We start from the raw sequence: 17,128 nt of genomic DNA on the forward strand, positions 1-17,128 counted from the left end.
GTACACTTGCAACAACTTTGCTAAGTTCATGTACTGGGCAGTGAACTTCTTTAATCCATGGCCTGGCTTTGGTTCACAGCCTCTGGTTCAGGCCTTAGATCTTGCGCCAGGCCCAGTGCTCCAGGCTCTCTCTCTTTTCTTTTTCTACTACTACTACTACTACTTCTGGGAATGACTGAGAAGTCAGTGACGCTGTGTGAGATTGGAGGTGATCTTCTTTCACTTGATGAGGCAGGGAGCAGCATTCTGCATGTACCAGAATCTGGAAAGATGAGACCTGGGAAGAGTGTGGATCAGGAAGACACAGCAGTGCAAGCATGAATGCAGAAGGGAAACACACAATTACACACAGAGCCAAAGGCTTTTGGAAAACTGGAAATCAGGCTCAAGGATAAGAGCAAGATTGGGGACATTGGATGTGCTCTGAACTGAGAAGGGAATTAGAAGAGATGCAGTTGAATTTCAAGATGACTTTCTGGTTTTGAAACGTTTCTTTATGTGAATGAATCTGAGACAAAGCTACAGATTTTCTTGTTCAAGACTGGCAGAAATACAGGTGTCAAAAGAAATGTACAGTTGAGTATTGCAAAGGACAGGTTAAGATGATCGAAAGAGAAAGCAGATATGAAATCAGAGGGCTAAGAACTGAACTCTGTGGGTAGTACTAAGGAGGATGAATTAGTTACTACTTGTATAGTACTTTGAAGATAAAAATTGTTCTATAGAGGACATGCCAACCAAGTATTCTTGTGATGGGCCACTTGGGACACAGATAGAGCATCTGGATAGGGATGAGTAGGACCATGGCAGACGGGAATCATATGTGACGGGTTCCCCCCCCCCCCCCCCCGATGCAACCTGGAACTGGGTACCACTGAGCCCTCTGACCCACCAGCCTGGCCTCCCTCTCACACTGTACAGCTGTAACAAGCTGAAAAGCCCTCCAGCCTCCACTTTCACCAGTATACATACAGGTAGGGGCTCACACAGTTACAAGCAGGCTCTCTGACCAGCCTCTGCATAGGAAAGCTACTACCAGCTCCTCGGGCGTGCACCTCCTTTGAAGTATAAACCCAAAATTATACCGTATTGCGTGGCACACGGAACTGTACAGTGTAAGCTCATAAAATTCACCCCCCTCTCTCAATTTGGAAAGTATTATGCAACAGCCTTTTGCCCCTGAGTTATGATTCCCACACACTTCACTCCAACTCACTGGTTTAGATAAAGCAAAAACAAGTTTACTAGCTACAAAAGGTAGATTTTAAGTGATAGCAAACAAATCAAAGCAGATTATCTAGAAAATAAACAAAAAAACACAAACTAAGCTTAATACATTAAATAGATTCGATATGAATAGCAGATTCTCACCCTAAGGGATGATACAAGGAGGCTGCAGATTCTTAAGGGGCAAGCTGCACTTGCTTTACAGCTTGGAATCCCCAGTTGTTTCATTCACAGGCTAAAAATCTCTTTAGCCTGCGTCCAGCACTTCCCGCAGTTCAGTATTTGTTCTTCAGGTGTTTTCAGGAATCTTCTTGTGTGGGGAGTGAAGAACACTAGATGATGTCGCTTCTTATATAGCTTTTGCATATGGTGGGAACCCTTTGTTCTCAAAGTTTGGTTCCCAGAGCAGTCTGTGGAAAAATACTAACATCCCAAGATGACATGTGGTCTCATCACATGTCCTTGTAGAGTCATAGCAGCCATCACACACAGGCTGTTTGGAGCTTTTAGAGGAAGGCTCACCAGGTGGGAAATAAGCTTCTCCTAAGGCCTACTGTTTTTTCCTAATGGCCTATTGCTTTGAATAGGCCCTTCCCCACCCACTATCTAGACTGAAAGCATTTTTTCTACTGGGCGTTACCCAGGTGTAACTACATTTGAAATACAGATACATAGTCAATATTAATCACGTCAGATACAAAAATGATACATGCATACAAATAAGATAATCGTGTTTAGCAAATCATAACCTTTGCAGTGACACCTCACATGACTTATCTTGCATAAAATACATTATAATTATGTCCTAATCATATCATAATAATATCACTGCAAAGAATATGGGGTGCAGTGTCACGCCATATACAACTGCATAGCTATGGAAGCAGTCTCAAAGGATGGAATAATTCACAATATTAAAGCTGTACTGAGCCCAAGGCAAAAGAGGTGAATTCTCATCTAAGCTCATGGATCCCTAGCCCTTTCCTTTAATTTACGGTGGACTGTTATTTGGTTGCCATCTTATATGGTGTAGCATATACTTTGTTGTTGTTCCAAGGGTCTTCTGGTACAGAACAAATATTTTTTTATTTGCTTTTCACTGTTGGTTTCTTGTGGGGTTTTTCCTTCAGGAAGTTGTGAGTGCATTGGTGACTCACATTTGTGGTGGAAATGATGTAGAAGTGGACATTTCTCTGGATGTGCTCACTGACCTGGTGACTCTGCATACCTCCTCATTGATTCGCTATGCCACCTTTGTGAAGGTAGTGTATCTGCTTGTGAATGGTCCACACTTAGGGCTTGTCTATAGGATGAGTTAGTGTGTGGAAAGCAGGGTGTTGTAACAGGGTAGGTTGCCTCCTGGGCACCCCATCGTGGCCAGAGGTTGCTCTACAGTGCCCTTCCTTTGTTTCCTCTTTTTCAGGGCCCCTCACAAATGCCACAGTCATTCTCATCCAATTATAGCCTTTCTTGGGGATCTGTTTTTTATTCACACAGTACCAAAAACAAATACAAAAAAAATCTTTCACCCAGCCTTAAGCTGGACACAACCCCTCCTTCCTGAGGTACTGCCCCTTCCTGGTCTCAGAGCAGCTGGAGAAAATGCAAGGCTTGACTTCCCTTCTCCCAAAAGAAAATCAAAACTTTCAGCTGGGTCTTGTTACCCAGCCCCAACTCCTGTCCTCGGGGACCACTGCAGATACCCTCTCTCCCTGCAGCTTTTCTCTGCAGTTCCTCTTCCAGCTCTGCCCTCACTGGAATACACTCTGACCCTTTATATCCCAGGTGCAGCCCTCGGACCTCTGATTAGCTCAGCTGGGAGCACCTGGTCTAGCACAGGGGAACTGACCTGTTTTAATCACAGGGCCCAGCTGTCCTGTTACCGGTGTAAATCTACAGTACTCCAATGTGTCATGCACTAACTCTGTGGACCCTGCTGCTGCACACTAGAAGTTCTCTAGTGTGATTTGACCTACTGCTGTTTCATGTTGGGGATAAGAGCTTGGGAGTATAGGGGAGTGGGAGGATAAGAGTAGGGGTGAGGACAAGGTAGGAGCCTGGGAGGCGATATGGAGAGGGTGCAGGAAATGGAGGTAGGTGCGGGAGAGAACGACAAGCTTGTGGGAGTACAGGGCCAGAAAGTTGTAGAGCACATTCCCATCTAGAACTTGGAATTGAACCCAAGAGTCCTGAGTCTCTAGATTCATCTGCTTTCTGGCAGATAGCTCTGAAACCCACTGGCAGATGCGTGTCTCATCTTCCTCTAGTGCCTGACCCACACTGAGAATAACAACCTCCTGATGCTACCAGTTACTTCGTTAGTGCAAGTGATAGAGGTCTGTGCTGTGGATCTCAAGATCCAAATCCTGTGATGACCCAAGTTGGGGGATCAATATGATTCCTTGTGATGGAATTTCTGTTTTTTGTGTTTAAAAAAAAAACAACAAATTGCATTTTAAAAAAAGTTGGTAAAAAAACATTAAGGTTCTAAAGTCCAGCCCTCAAAAGTTAGAAAGTGTCAGAAAAAAGGTTGCCCATGCAATCTTAATTCGGTTTCTTTGTGCATATGCATTATAACGGTCTTGGCTAAAAGGGACAGAACCACTGGCAATCCTGTACCCTGAATGGGGCCTACACAAAGGACGACCAAATTAAAGTTGTATATGCAGTCTTAAATCAAGCATTTCCAAACTGAGAGTGGCTTGACTTTGCAGTCATAATGTTCTTTTTAATGTAGGGTTTTAGTATGTAACTTGCTAGGATTTTTAAAAAGGAAAATGGAAAAAAAAATCAGAAATTCCTTCATGAGGAACCATATTGATCTCTGCATGTGCTGGACCTTTGTATCCACAGCAAAGACCTCTACCATTCTAGCTAAGGAACAACTGTTAGACTCAGAGGATAACAGCCTAATACCCTCTGTGGACCAATCATGAGGGGGAATGCAGTGCACCTTTGCAAGTAACTTACATAATTATTTACTAGACGGCAGAGGAATGTTGGGAATGCTGGAGTCTATTCTTGGCTCTGGAGGGGAGTATGGTCTAGTGGTTACAGACAGCACAGCACAGCACTTAGATTTGGCACATTGTGGCTGAATGGGTGAGGCTTGGCTCTGCCATGTTAGAGACCCATGTTCTATTCTCAGCTCTGCCACATGTGACCTTGTGCAACCTCTCGCTTACCCCCTCATTAAATGGAGGGAAATTATATATGCCTGCCTCTGGAGGTAGGGCTGTTAGGATTTGCTCAATAATAAGGGCCCTGAAGAGTATAGACATAACATTAGTCAGTGGAAAAGCTGAAACTAGAATTCATGGTCTCCTTCTACTGCCGGCCCATTACACCCTCCCCTAAGCCAAACTGTGGGATAGCAGCAGTAGTGCATCGCAACCGACGCAGAGCTTTAGCTTTATGCCTAATCTGTATGAGGCTCAGTGGAGTCTAGGGAGCATATTTTGTGCATTAGGCAGGTGGTGAGCTCTGTAGAGGTCGAGGATGCTTAGTGTATTTGGCACATAGGGATCTCTATGCGGATAGAGCATGCTCAGCACAGACAGAATGTTCAGAGATTTTAGCAAGAATCCTCCATAAAGCTCTACTGAGCATGTGCAGTTGGCACTTTTGGGAGGCTTATAATTTGATACATTTCATGGGGATAGCAAATGGCACCTCTTTGACCCCAAGATCATCCCCTGCAAATTCCAAGTTCCTGCTCCAAATCACGGACTTGCTAGTGCTTTTCAGAGAAATAGTTGGATAAAAATATTAACATGAGCAAAATTACCAAGTAGTGGAAAAACTAGCCTAGTTCTGGGAAACAATCATTTTCATAAAGGAAAAAAAGTAGCTTGAGGCAGAGTCCAGGTGTTGAAAATTCCAATCTAAACCGTTACAATTTGGCAAAGTTATGAGCAATGGAAAACAGAGGCTTGGAATGGAAAGTGTTAGGCAACCTTAGCATCTCTACCAGAATATTAGTTTTTGTCAAGATCCAATGGTAGAATCACCTTTTATCAGTTTTGAGTTTGGCACCTTCCAATGTCATTGAACTCCCCCTCTCATCACAAGAACAAGGAGCAAACAGCCCTCCTAATCTTCGTTCTCTAGATCATTCACTGTTTTATAGACTTTTGTCATGTTCCTTTTTGTCTGTCCGCTCTGTAGGGTAACAACCCCAGTCTTTTCAATTTCTCTTCCTAGGAGAATTTCTCCAGGCACTCACTCGTTCTTGTCACCCTTCTCTGAACCCCTGTTAGTTCTGCAATATCCATTCAGCGATAAGGTGTCAAGTGCTGCACATAGTATCCAGATGAAGCCACACCACTGATTTATAGAATGGCATTATATCATTTTCCATATTATTCTCCATGCCACCATGATCATTAATGCATTTGGGACCTGCTTTGAAACTAGGATCAAAGCCTTAAAGTGGCAATGGAAGCAGACTGGGTGTCAGTAGAAGGACTGGAGCACAGATTTAACATGCTCCTGGTGACCAAAGTCATGGAAGAAGTGGGCAGCTACATTTTGCAGGTGTGCTATTTGGAGTGTGAGAAGGGCCTGTCAGGGTATTGTGGCTACTTTGACACTTCTCTATTACAGAACATTTTAGACTATACGGAGAAGCTGAATCCACAGCAAATCCGGAAACTTTTCTACATTCTTGGCGAGTTGGCATTCAGCCAGAGGCAGGAAGACAGCTATATTCAGGTGAGTGGAGGGGGAGAGAGACAATGGGGGCAGGAAGGAAGCAAATCCCTGGTCTTTCTCCCCTTGCTGCGCTAGTTTGCAGAGCTTGTGTGGTGTGGAGACAGCAGCAGCAGGCCCAGGATGGTGCAGCCTGTACAGCCCTCCTGCATGTGGGGATTTCTGGTGCACAGTACCTTTTTAATTTTAAAATTTCCTCCCCTCACCCTCCCTTTGCCCCCCCCCCCCCCAAGTTTGATGGTTGTGAGCCCGTTTCCTGCTCCAGACTTTTTTCCTGTGGAGCTCATTCCTCTTCCACACAGGAGGAACTCCCTGCTGCTACCGCACACCTGATTAGCTCCACTGGAGAGACACTGCCTGCACACATCCTGAGGGGCACAGCAGCAGAACTTGACTTCTACACACCTTAGGAATCCTTCAGGAAGCATAGCTCAGCTACTGCACCCCCAATAGGTCTGCTGCGGGAGAGCTTCTCTCTAACAGGCCACTTAAGGTTTGCAAGACAGAAACAAAAGAGACTCCGCCCCTGAAGAGTTACCTTCCTCAAAGGAGTATTTTCTATGCTGCATCGAAGTGTTAGACTTCAGAGCTTTGTTATCTGAGGTTTGATATCTAAAACTGTAGAGGACAAATGTGTGTTACCAAATCCATTTTATGTCTGAATTGACTTCCAGCTTATTATACAATATCCTAGGGAACTAGTCAATTACAATGTAACAACAGCATGTTCAAATACATAGGTCTGAATTTTCATACCCGTCAATGAGGCAGTGGTCAGGCAAAAGTAGCTGAAAAATCTTGTGAAAATTGGAAGTTGTGAGACCTGGGCTTAGAAACAGTATAGAGCCTGCAAATAAAAAATATTCTTCTACACACTTTCGTTAAATAACTAGAACAAAGGTCAAAACGAGCCTAATTTTGGAACATTGGTTGCATCTTTAACTGTGGATGTGTGGCTAGTGTCCCCATAGTAAATGAGGTCACTGTCACGTTCCAGAGTGCAACCCAGACAGTGAGAGGCTGTGTCACTGCCTGCTCTGTATTCTGAGTGCTTTGAATGCTCTGCTGCTGTGATTCACCACCAGGACAAGCCTACAGACAAGCACACACTGAGTGTCTCTGTGTTAAGCAGTTCTCACTCCAGCAGCCTGTCTACAACACAACAGCCCTACTCTACGTTCTGTCACCCGGTTACCTTATGCAGGGGTGACCCCAACATACTCCCTGTCCCAAATTTCCCCAAAATCATCTGCTCTGAAGTATCCAGTCCTCTCCTGGAATGCTCAGAGAAATAATGTTTGTTTGCCCTCTAAAATGACAAAATGTGCTCAGCTTATCACTTTAACTGGAGTAAACTATCACTTCAGTTCAGACACAGCACTGGGTCAGTTTAGATTAAAAGTAAAACAAGTTTATTAATAAAAGGAGATGGGATTTTAAGTAAGTTCAGATATCAAGGATAGTGTTAGAAATGATTACAAGCAAATAAAAATGAAAAACACTGTCTAGTGGCTAAGACTTCACTCAACAAGCTGCAGTCTTTGTTCAAGATAGTTTGCTTACCAATCTACCTTCCAGCAAGATGGCTGAGCACCTGTCTGATCAGGATCTCCCACAAGGTCCAAAGTGCTTGGTTTCTTTGTCTTCTTAGGTGAAAGATCACTTGAGGTTCTTTGCCCCTCTTTTATAGTTCAGTGAACCTTTTAAATGGATTCTCCTGAAGGGTTCCCCTAAAGCAAAGTTCATTCAAGCTGTGAGGTAGGCGACATGGAGTCTCCTGGTAAAGGACATTCCATGCTGGGTTTTTCCCCTACTGGTGTTTGCTAAAATGCAAATTGATCTGTTCCTACACTCCCCTCTCCCTGCCATGATGCTGAGTGGTTATCTCTTCCCCTTACTGGCTTGCTGGTCCCGTTTACCTTTTATGTAATTTGCATTCCCATTGTTTCTTAATGTAACTTGGAAATAACTTCAAGATGGCAGAACCACATTGTTATATCCAGTGTGGGGTAACTTCAGCCCTGTCTGGCAGGCACACTTTTTGATAACATAATCCCTAATATATTTGTAATTTTGAATTTGTCCTCCATACATACACCACCCAATGATATTGATGATAAGTAAGGTTTCTGAGTAACAGCCGTGTTAGTCTGTATTCGCAAAAAGAAAAGGAGTACTTGTGGCACCTTAGAGACTAACCAAGCTTTCGTGAGCTACAGCTCAAATAAATTGGTTAGTCTCTAAGGTGTCACAAGTGCTCCTTTTCTTTTTGATGATAAGTAAGCTATTAGCTTTCTACTGATATCTTATATGACACCTTTTAGATGCAGTTTATGACATTAGGGAGTTGGGGTACACTCAACTGGACAGGCCAGCTGAAACTCACTGTCCTCTTGCTTTGGGTTGCTGTTAGAGTCAGTCACAACATGTGTTTTCCCTTACAAGGATGTACTTCCCATGGTCTGGCTGCCCCGTTGTCTGGAGGAAATTAACAGGGAAGTAAATGAGCTCTATTGCAAGTTTTGAGTGTTGAAAAGTGAGATGTTCACAGCAGTACCATTAACACACACAAATGCATACATGGTGACTACTTGTAATGCCTCATTCTCTCTCTCTCTGCAGGACGATATGCATATGGTGATCAGGAAGTGGCTTTCTAGCACTGTTCCTAAGTATAAACAAATGGGGATTATTGGTGCTATTACCGTGGCAGGCAGCATGGCATCAAAGAGGTGAGAAAGGAATAGAACCTGTCAACTGTCATTTAACCTGCTCTAGCCAGCCTGATATAACCAGAGCTAGTAAGAGGGGAGGAGAAAGGGGACAGTCACATCATTTGTGATCGTCACGCTAAGGCTCACTGGAAGAAAACCACCAAAAAACATTCTTTGCACACGATTGTCCCGTGTATCCTTTAAAAATGTGCTGTCCTGCTGCTGGTCCTGCCACTGCTTTCCTGATGATGCTGATTCTGAGATGCCTGGATCAGCATCAGAAGGAGTTGTGATTGGAAAAGATTTGGGGTTGTGGTAGATAGTCAGTGCAACATGAGCTTCTGTGGCTAATTCAATCCTTGGATATAAAAACAGTTGATTCTTGAGTAGAAGTAGAGAGGTTATATGACCTCTGTATTTGTCACTGGTGTGACTGCCGCTGGCATACTGTGTCCTGTCCTGGTGTCCACAGTTCAAGATGGATTTTGATAAATTGGAAAGGGTTCAGAGAACAAAAATGATTATAGGATTGGAAAACATGCCTTATAGTGAGACACTCAAGGAATTCAGTCTATTTAGTTTATCAAAAAGAAGGTTCTTCTTCGAGTGCTTGTTCACATCGGTTCCAATCAGGTGTGTGCACATGCACGTGCATGATGGCCGGAGGATCTTTCCCTTAGCAGCATCCGTCGGGTCGGCTTGGGCGCCCCCTGGAGACACGCCCTTATGGCGCCTAATATATAGCCCGGCCGACCCGCCACCCTTCAGTTCCTTCTTACCCCCAGTGACGGTGGCTGGAACTTCCCTTGGCTCTTGATCAGCAAGTTTTCTTTGTTATTCTGTGTATATAGTTAGTTAGTGAGTTGTACCAATTTAAAGTTTAGTATAGTATTGTAGTTGGGGGTTCCCCCCCCGCCCAACTCTGGCCCCGGCACCGTGGCATGTCGCGGTCCAAGGGATTTAAGAACTGCGTGGCTTGTGCCAAGCGCATGCCTAAGAGTGATCTGCACTTGTCGTGTCTTCGGTGCCTGGGGGAGGCTCATCAGAAAGATCGTTGCAAGATCTGCCACAAGTTCCGCCCAAGAACACTTAAAGAACGGGAACAGCGGCTGAAGGTGATCCTCATGGAGGCAGCCTTGTGCCCCCACTCCGATCTGGGCTCGAGATACCCAACCCCAATGGCGTCATCCTCGACATGGAGCGCCCCAGTGCTGTTGGCGACTTCAGCGCAGAGGAAGGACTCCTCCAGGGACGCTCAGCATCACCACGGCGCCTCATGGGGCCCTTCTGATAGTAGTCACCGCTCCCATTCACTGGTGCCTCAAAAGAAGAAAAAGCTGGACGGCCATTCTCTGGCTAAGCCTCGAGAAGTGCGACCCCAGGCGGGCCACTCCTCGGCGTCTCCTTCCAGGACCGTGTCGACTCCTATCCAGGTGAGGCAGTCGAGTCTGGCCCCACCTCGATTACCGGCGCCTACGCAGCAGCTGCAGCTCCCGTCCACGCCGGAAGCATACCAGGCCGCAGAGATCTCTTCCACCTGATGGCACCATTCTCACCTGCCAGAGAGGAACCCTCAGTGCCGATGGAGCCCCGTCCTCTGGTGCATTCTAAGGGAAAGCCAGCTATGATGTCGAGGCACTCCCCTTTGCCTTGTCCATCGGCACCTATACACTGACAGAGAGCCTTCCTACTCCCTGAGCTCTCGCTGTTCTAGACACCGAGGATCGGCTCCTCCGTGGTCTTCAGTGTCTGAGACCTCGGCGTCAGAGCCCGACTCCTATCGCTCGAGTAGGAGAAGAAGCCGGAGAGCGAGGTCTGGCAGAGACAGAAGGGAGCATCAGGTGTGGCCTCTGCAGTGGCAGAACCTGCCTCAGTGGCCCTTCTGGACTCCCCGGGCTTATCACCAGGGTTAGGGAGGGACCCAGGGCCCATGCTCAACAACGTCTTCAGTCACCTCCGCCACTTATGTACCGCATTCCGATGTGCATCCGCATCCAGCGCCTACGGTCCCGACGCCTTTTCCTCCAGCACTGCGTTGACTCCGGCACCGTGCTCGGCTCCGACTTCGGCACCGACCTTCATAACGTCGACACACCCGTCTCCCATGCCTGCACCGTTGTTGACGTCGACCTTGATGCAGGCACCTACGGCCCAGGTTCCGATGTCGGCACCAGGCCCCCCGACCCCGGCGGCTCCTGTGAGTGTACCGATGCAGCTCCCTCCTGTGAGACTGATGCCATCGCCGCCTGTGGCTCCGGCACCATCATTGGCACCACCTCCAGCGCTGCCCCGGGAGTCACGTGACCCATCCAGGGCAGACGGCAGGGAGCTTCCACCACCAGCACATGCTTCCTCCTCTTTGTCGGCGGATGAAGCGTTGGCAGGGACGTCCATAGTCCCTGCGGTAGAGGACAACAGAGTTTTACAGCAGTTGCTTCGCAGGGCTGCCCAAGACTTTGGCATCAAGGCCGAGGAGGTGGTTGAGGACACGGATCCCATGGTGGACATCCTAGCACCCTCGGGGCCCTCACGGGTAGCATTACCCCTCATAAAGACAGTGGTGGACACCATCAAAACTCTATTGCAGACGCCATCTTCTCTGCCACTGTAGTGAGGTGGTGTGGCTCCCTGCTTCCCCGGAGAGGGACGAGCCCATCCGGGTGCCGGAGTAGGCGGAGCCAGGGAGCTCTGAGCCCGCCCCTCAGCAGGTCAGGCGGTGACCCGAAAGTATAAAAACTCGCCCTCAGAGCTCACTGAGGGCCTAGCTTCTGGGGAGGCCAGATGCCTCCAGCCTGGCCCGTGACTGGGAAGCCCCTGCGGCCCAAGGTGCGTGCCAGGAGTTGTTGGACCTGCCCTGCGGCCGCTACCCGGAGGAGTTGTTGGACCTGCCCTGCGGCCGCTACCCTGAGGAACCCATGGTGCTGGACGCCCCGGAGGACACTGCCTGGACCCACGTACCCCAAGAGAGGGGATTAGGAAGTAGCCCGGGGACAGCCGACTCTAGTCTGGCTGTAACACTGACAGAGCCCATGTCAGTGTGTTGCGGCCAGGATCCCCACTGACACAGCAGTAGGTATTCTGCCGCTGCTAGGGCCCCGGGCTGGGACTCAATGGAGTGGGATGGCCTGCGTCCCCCCTGCCACCCGACTTGTGGGTGGCAGTCTCCCCCTCTTCCAGGTCCTTTAGGGCCTGGCCCTGCTAAAACTGAACTATTTGCTCAGCCCCTGCCTGAGGGCCTGAGCTACTGACTTGGTTGCTCCGCCCTGATCCAGGGCCTGGGCCTATTTCTGCATACTGTTTGCTACTGCTCAGCTCCTGACAAAGGGCCTGAGCACCTGACTCATTGTTGCCCCGCCTTGACCTAGGGCCTGGGCTTACGGTGCTTGTTTCAGTTGCCGCAAGGGCTGCCGAGGGAGACTCCCAAGGCCGGACTAATTTCCTCAAACGTTATCTGTGTGTCGTGAGCCAGCGTGGCTCCCCACCGCCCCGGAGAGGGTCAAGCCCCGGCTAGCTGCATTACAGCCACCCACTGCCAAACACAATGAGCGCCGGTATTTTATCCCCTCCAGAGGCTTTGAGCATCTCTACTCCCATCCGCCTCCGGACTCGTTGGTCGTCGATGCGGCTAACCAGTGGGAGAGACAAGATTTCCAAAGTCCTTCCCCAAAGAATAGGGATGCTAAACGACTGGACCTCGTGGATAGGAAAATCTACTCCACTGGTGGTCTACAACTCTGTATTGCTAACCGGCAGGCCATTGTGAGCAGGTACTCTTATAACACCTGTGCTTCCATGGCTAAGTTCACGGAGCTCGTCCCTTCGGACTCTCGATCAGAATTCACCGCCTTGGTGGAAGAATGGAAATTAGTCTTCTGCGCTTCACTGCAGGCAGCCTTAAATGCTGCAGATGCTGCCACAAGAGTCATGGCGACAGGGATGGCTATGTGACAGGGGGCCTGGTTGCAAGTCTCGGTTACCCTACGAAGTCCAACAAACGATTCAGGACCTCCCGTTTGAGGGTGAGTCCGTTTTCAGAGAAGACGGACAAATGGCTCCACAGCCTAAAAGATTCCCGAGCCACCCTCAGATCCTTGGGCTTGCATACCCCCACCACACAGCGCAGACCCTTCCGCCCACAACCTCTGCAAAGGTTCCAACAGCAGAACTGCCAGGACAACTCTAGAAGGAGGAACTGGAGCGGTAGGAGAAGGCAACATCCCTCCATTAACCAAGGCCAGCCCAAACCGGCATTTTGAAGGTGCAGTCGAGGACGGTGCACCAGACTAGAGACTGGATTCACCCTGTCTTAACTTTTCCTCCCGACTATCCCCTTTCTACCATGCATGGTCCCATTCAACTTCGGACCGTTGGGTGCTTCGCACAGTAGAGAGGGGATACTCCATCCAATTCTGTGCCCTCCCGCCCTTCCTCCCCCCTTCCCCATCCCTCTTCAGGGACCCTTCTCACAAGCAACTTCTCGTTCAGGAGGTTCAATCACTCCTAGCGCTAGGGGCTGTGGAAGAGTTTCCACTGGAGCACAGGGACGAGGGTTTCTATTCCTGCTATTTCCTAATGCCAAAGGCGGCCTAAGGCCTATCCTGGACCTGCGTGGCCTCAACAAGTTTGTGAGGAAACTCAGATTCCGCATGGTCTCCTTGACCTCTATTATCCCTTCATGGGATCCAGCAGACTGGTACGCCACCTTTGACTTGAAGGACACGTATTTTCACATAGCAATAGCGCAAAACCACAGAAAGTACCTCAGGTTGTGGTCAGCGGTTCCCATTACCAATTTAGAGTCCTCTCTTTCGGCCTGTCAGCAGCACCTCGAGTCTTCACCAAGTGCATGGCAGTTGTTGCCGCCTTTCTGTGGAAACATCAGGTACAGGTGTTCCCATACCTCAACGACTGGCTGATCAAAGGCCGATCCAGGGCTCAGGTGGCATTCATCAGAGCCACTTTTGAGAATCTGGGCCTCCTACTCAACGAGGCGAAATCGACTTTGTCCCCGCTCCAGAGGATAGAGTTCATAGGGGCGGTTCTGGACTCAACCCAAGCCAAAGCATTCCAGGCCCTCGACGCCATGATCAAGGGACTCAGGCAGTTCCCCACAACCACAGTGAGAAATTGTCTCAAACTGCTTGGCCACATGGTGGCCTGTAAATATGTGGTTTGACACACCAGACTCAGGCTTCTGCCGCTTCAGTCGTGGTTTGCGTCAGTGTACAGACCCGCCCCTTTGGACAGGATCGTGACCCTGCCTCGCCCCATCCTTGACTCGCTCCTGTGGTGGATGGACGCTCAGCAGGTGTACTCAGGAGTCCCCTTCACTGCCCCACAACCATCCCTGATGCTAGTAACAGGTGCGTCAGATTTGGGGTGGGGGGCTCATTTGGGGGACCACAGGACTCAGGGCCTCTGGTCACAGTCAGATCTCTGTCTTCATATTGCCTAGTGTGTCAGTCATTCCACCCATATCTAGCAGGTTGATGTGTATCGGTCATGACTGACAATACGACCATGATGGTCTATATCAACAAACGGGGGTTCACGCTCCTCTCTCCTCTGCCAGGAAGCCTTCAGGTTATGGGACTTTTGTATAGAGCACTCAGTTGATCTACAGGTGTCTTACCTTCTGGGGTCCAGAACGAGCTGGTGGACAGCTTCAGCAGGTTTTTTCACAGCTGCGAGTGGTCCCTTCACCTGGACGTCGCATCGTCGCTCTTCCAGAGGTGGGGCTGTCCTCTGATCTACCTCTTCACCACGCGACGCAACAGGAAGTGTCAGCAGTTCTGCTCCTTCCAGAACCATAATCCGGGCTCCAGAGTGGACGCGTTCCTCCTCCATTGGGGGGATCCGCTTCTATACGCCTTCCCACCCATATCACTCGTCCACAAGGTCCTGCTCAAGATCTGCAGAGACTGGGCTTGGGTCATTCTCATAGCACCAGCCTGGCCCTGCCAGCATTGGTACATATCTCTCCTAGACACATCAGTGGGAGCCCTGATTACCCTGCCGCTTTTCCTGGACCTTCTCACGCAGGATCACGGGCGGCTCCAGCACCTGAACCTGCAGTCGCTGCATCTCACAGCCTGGAGGCTCCATGGCTGAACCTGTCCAAGCTCTCCTGTTCAGAACAAGTCAGACAGGTTCTCTTGGGCAGTAGGAAACCCTCCACTAGGGCCACGTACCTGGCCAAGTGGGAGAGATTTTCAATTTGGTCAGCTCAGCATAACTTTCCCCCGGTGCTAGCCTCAGTGCCCCAGATTTTGGATTATCTTTTCCACCTAAAGCAGGAAGGTCTCTCCTTGTTTTCTGTAAGAGTACACCTGGCTGCTATCTTGGCTTTCCACCCGGGGGTACAGGGCCGCTCGGTTTTCGCTAACTCCTGGTCAGTCACTTCCTGAAGGGCCTCGACAGGTTGTACCCACACATCCTCCAACCGGTTCCTGCTTGGGGCCTTAACTTGGTCCTCTCTAGGCTCATGGGCATCCCTTTGAGCCTCTAACAACATGCTTCCTGCTCTACCTCTTCTACAAGGTTGTGTTCCTAGTGGCGATAACTTCAGCCTGGAGGGTGTCTGAGCTTAGGGCTGTAACCTCCGAGCCGCCCTACACCATGTTTTTTAAGGACAAGGTTCAGCTCAAACCCCATCCGACCTTCCTCCCGAAGGTGGTATCGCAGTTCCACATCAACCAGGACATTTTCCTCCCGGTGTTCTACCCCAAGCCTCTTGCAAGTAGCAGGGAGCAGAGACTCCACACTGTCAATGTCCGCAGAGCGCTGGCCTTTTACATAGAAAGGACGAAACCATTCAGGAAGTCGGTACAGCTCTTCATCGCAGTAACGGACAGACTGAAGGGCCAGCCTGTTTCGATACAGTGCATTTCATCATGGATTAGCGCCTTGTCATAAATATAAAGGGAAGGATAACCACCTTTCTGTATACAGTGCTATAAAATCCCTCCTGGCCAGAGGCAAAACCCTTTCACCTGGAAAGGGTTAAGCAGCTACGGTAACCTCGCTGGCACCTGACCCAAAATGACCAATGTGGGGACAAGATACTTTCAAATCTGGAGGGGTGGGGAAACAAAGGGGTTTGTCTGTCTGTGTGATGCTTTTGCCGGGAACAGATCAGGAATGCAGCCTTACAACTCCTGTTAAGTTAGTAAGTAATCTAGCTAGAAATGCATTAGGGTTCCTTTTGTTTAATGGCTGGTAAAATAGGCTGTGCTGGATGGAATGTATATTCCTGTTTTTGTGTCTTTTTGTAATTTAAGGTTTTGCCTAGAGGGATTCTCTGTGTTTTGAATCTGATTACCCTGTAAGGTATTTACCATCCTGATACCATCACGGAGGTGATTCTTTTACCTTTTCTTTCATTGAAATTCTTCTTTTAAGAACCTGATTGATTTTTCATTGTTCTTAAGATCCAAGGGTTTGAGTCTGTGTTCACCTGTACAAATTGATGAGAATTCTTATCAAGCCTTCCCCAGGAAAGGGGGTGTAGGGCTTGGGGGGGATATTTTGGGGGAAGATGTCTCCAAGTGGGCTCTTTCCCTGTTCTTTATTTAAAACACTTGGTGGTGGCAGCATAGGGTTCAAGGACAAGGCAAAGTTTGTACCTTGGGGAAGTTTTTAACCTAAGCTGGTAAGAATAAGCTTAGGGGATCTTTCATGCAGGTCCCCACATCTGTACTCTAGAGTTCAGAGTGGGGAAGGAACTTTGTCAGGCCTGCATTACCAAGTGCTACAATCTAGCAGGGATCCCAGCGCCCCCGATAGTGGCGCACTCTACAAGAGCGCAAGCTTCATCAACAGCTTTCCTGGCCCAAGTCCCCACTCAGGAAATCTGCAGAGCGGCGATGTGGCCATCGACACACTCTTTCGCTGCTCACTATGCAATTACTAGACAGGCCAGAAATGATGCAGTCTTTGGTAGAGCAGTACTCCAGTCAGTGGATAGCTCCGACCCCACCTCCTGATTTTGCTTGGGAGTCACCTGATTGGAATCAACATGAACAAGCACTCGAAGAAGAAAAAAACAGTTACTCACCTTCCTGTAATTGTTGTTCTTCGAGATGTGTTGTTCATGTCCATTCCAATACCCACCTTCCTACCCCTCTGTTGGAGTAGCCGGCAAGAAGGAACTAAAGGGGTAGCAGGTCGGCAGGGCTATATATTAGGCGTCATAAGGGCGTGACTCCAGAGGGCGCCCAAGCTGACCCGACGGATGCTGCTAAGGGAGAAATCTTCCAGCCATCGTGCACGTGCGTGCGCACACACCTGATTGGAATGGACATGAACAAAACATCTCGAAGAACAACAGTTACGAGAAGGTGAGTAACCGTTTTTTAATTGGTGACTTGATCACAGTTTATAATACCTACATGGGGAACTGAAGTTTGATAATAGAGTGCTCTTAAGTCTAACAGAAGGTGTAAGAAGTGCCAATGGCTGAAAGTTGAAGCTAGACA

General features: G+C 48.7%; 1 protein-coding gene across 9 annotated transcripts in view; it reads left to right on the forward strand.

Annotated features, from left to right (window-relative positions):
* FANCD2 (FA complementation group D2) overlaps window positions 1-17,128 on the forward strand; it is a 191,760-nt gene that overhangs the window by 46,038 nt on the left and 128,594 nt on the right. For all 9 annotated transcript variants that reach the window (XR_006292126.1, XM_037903424.2, XM_043550844.1 and 6 more), the window contains 3 exons: window positions 2,358-2,489; window positions 5,833-5,940; window positions 8,560-8,669. Coding sequence is in view for 8 of the 9 variants with exons in the window: in XM_037903424.2 (XP_037759352.1) it covers window positions 2,358-2,489; window positions 5,833-5,940; window positions 8,560-8,669 (350 nt within the window). In the remaining variant the exon portion in view is untranslated. The remainder of the gene's footprint in view (window positions 1-2,357; window positions 2,490-5,832; window positions 5,941-8,559; window positions 8,670-17,128) is intronic.

The sequence above is a fragment of the Chelonia mydas genome, chromosome 7 (genome assembly GCF_015237465.2).
Source record: "Chelonia mydas isolate rCheMyd1 chromosome 7, rCheMyd1.pri.v2, whole genome shotgun sequence".
NCBI lineage: Eukaryota > Metazoa > Chordata > Testudines > Cheloniidae > Chelonia > Chelonia mydas.